Source organism: Oratosquilla oratoria, chromosome 13 (assembly GCF_046742065.1).
Source record: "Oratosquilla oratoria isolate Oo_2021 chromosome 13, ASM4674206v1, whole genome shotgun sequence".
Lineage (NCBI taxonomy): Eukaryota > Metazoa > Arthropoda > Malacostraca > Stomatopoda > Squillidae > Oratosquilla > Oratosquilla oratoria.
Window position 1 is genome coordinate 10,522,846 of NC_134789.1, and position 2,500 is coordinate 10,525,345.

A 2,500-nucleotide genomic window follows, 5' to 3' on the forward strand; every position below is an offset into this window, starting at 1 on the left:
TTGTCTTCTCTCTGATACAATTCTTGTTTAACTAGATGGCCGATGACGTCCTGACGATCCGTGTTGATGATCGCTCAAAATTGCAGAAGGCTTTTTTCTCTTCGTGGTTTAATGTGGAACAGAAGTTTCCACGTTGTGTGTGTGCGCGCGCGTGTGTTTACAGTATGTATTTGGGGGAAAATAGGCTATCACACGTCCAAACGTTCTTCACGGAGCGCGTGCAAAATACTTCCAACTAAATAATAGAAATTGATTATGTCTTCCGGGAACTTGCAATTATACTCTTAAGGTGCTCACCGTGTTCCTGTGAGCATGTGATGACAGTCTCTCGCTCGTAGATGAGATGTGGACCCAAATCGTTCTCCCAAAACTCCGCTGACCTTCGTCGCCGTCGCCTGCGTGCCATCTTGTCAGAGAGTGGCTCCAGAACGTACTCATGGGTGTCAGACTTTATAATGCCGCGCTGCAAGAACAGAGAAAAATGTAAACGTTTGCCTCTCCCGTTTTCCTTAACCCTGACATTTCGGGTAATCAATGTTTCTATTCTGGCTATCATCAGATGGATTTATTTAGTCTTGAAAAGGCATCTCGGCTGCAAGGGGTTGTCACTAATAAGAACGTATGAATGAAGAAGACTGCAAGGGAATATAAAGACTACACTAGGCAGTTTGATGTCCTTTACCACATATTATCCCTATCCATAAAGTTATCTAATATTCTCTTAAAACAACCAATAGTGGTCACTACACGGTTACTAAGTCTATTCCATTCGTTAATCACTGTTGGTAAAACAGTTCTTACACCCTTCATGTAATCTGTTTGTCCTACCAAACGCAAGGTGATCCTATTGTTGGTCTGCACACGTTTCATGGCAGGGCACATTGTATCAAAGGTTAAACTATCTATAGGGATAACTTTTCCACTTGTAAAAGGTGAAAGGGATGCTACAGGGTACAAAAATAATCAGACTAGTCCGAATTCATTCATAATTGGAATAGATAAAAAGTTCTCATGTCACATTGATGAGGATTGTCTCCTGCAAGTCTGGAAGACAAAAGCTAAGATTGTCAATTTTGGTTAGGCTGAGGTGGCAAAGAAGATCAAGACAGACAATTTGTTTAATTTCCTTTGTAATAAAAAAGAATCAGTCGATTCAAAAATCGTGATTTCTTTGTCTAAGTTCCCCTTGGCTCTCTGCCCAACTTACCCAATAGGGTAATGATCATTATTACTCTCCCTGTGCGTTAAAATAACAACTCACCAAATTATCACACAGTTGAACTGCAATGGTTGCTCTTGGGTGTTGGCTCCTGCCATTTGTACTAAAGTTGCTGTTGGGTTCCCAGTATGGGCCGTTCCCGGAGTGTCCTCCACTTCTGGCTTCTCCACCTCCACCACTAAGCCCTGCTCCACTAAATCCACCTTCAATAAATCTAGAATCGTAACCTCCACTATCACTACCGAATCCACTTTGTGGATTAGCATGTTCCCTGGGGCTAAAGCCGTGTCCATTTGCCTCATTATTAAAGTCCCCCCTTTGTTCGAACCCATTTCCACTTGGTGGGACATTTCCACCTTGCTGTCCATTGTGAAACCCTCCAGTACTAAACCCACTTCCACTTCCGGACTGTGGGGCTCCAGCGTGCCCATATTCCATAGTACTATAGTCACTAAATCCACTTCTCGATCCACCCCAGCGTCCATCGTCATATCCACCCGGTGTTTCGCGCTTATGTCGACAGAACCTCCCGGGTGGACATTCTTGGTCTTCTTGTTGCTGTTGCTGCTCCTCCGATTCCTGGCCCCTGTAGAAACACCTGTACTCCTCCTCATCGAAGTCCTGGATCTCGGCCTCCGCTCCGTGGCGCTCCATAAAGACGAAGTAGTAAGAAAAGAGGTCGTCGACTTCTTCTAGCCTGTAACAGAGAATCAGATTTCTTAGTCAGATAAGGGACAAAGAGTTAGATACCTTAATTAGATAAGGAACAAAAAATCAGATATCTTAATCAGAACAGAGAATCAGAAGGCTTATTCAAAAATGAAACAGAGAATTAGCTGCTTTAATAAAAATAAAACAAAGAATCAAATGCCTTAATCATACAACGTAATATCAGACACCTTAACCAGAAATGGAAAAATTAATCAGAGATGAAACAGAAAATAAAATATCTTAGTCAAACATGAAACAAAGAATCAAATGCTTCAATCAAACATAAAACAGAGAATCAAATGCTTTAATCAAACATGACACAGAGAATCAGAATCCTTAACCAGACAAGAGAAGAAAAAATCAACAGAGAGGTTTAGTTCGTGGAAGAAATAACAACTTACTATGGCGGACAAAAGAATCTGACCCATGATATATCAAATCTATCTAGATATTCTCTGTTGTTGAGTGTTTGATACGTTTCTATATATTCCAGTTCTCATACAACATAGGACAGTTTTCGTCAACAAGAAGGATTCAGTCCAATCCGTTGCCCCTGGTCTCTCTTGTAAA

General features: G+C 41.5%; 1 protein-coding gene across 1 annotated transcript in view; it reads right to left on the reverse strand.

The window, feature by feature from the left end:
- The window catches only part of LOC143032309 (uncharacterized), a gene marked incomplete in the record, with an annotated part of 57,327 nt that overhangs the window by 27,291 nt on the left and 27,536 nt on the right, over positions 1–2,500 (reverse strand). The window contains 2 exon segments of the mRNA XM_076196828.1: positions 298–463; positions 1,262–1,916. Of these exon segments, the coding sequence (XP_076052943.1) occupies positions 298–463; positions 1,262–1,916 (821 nt within the window).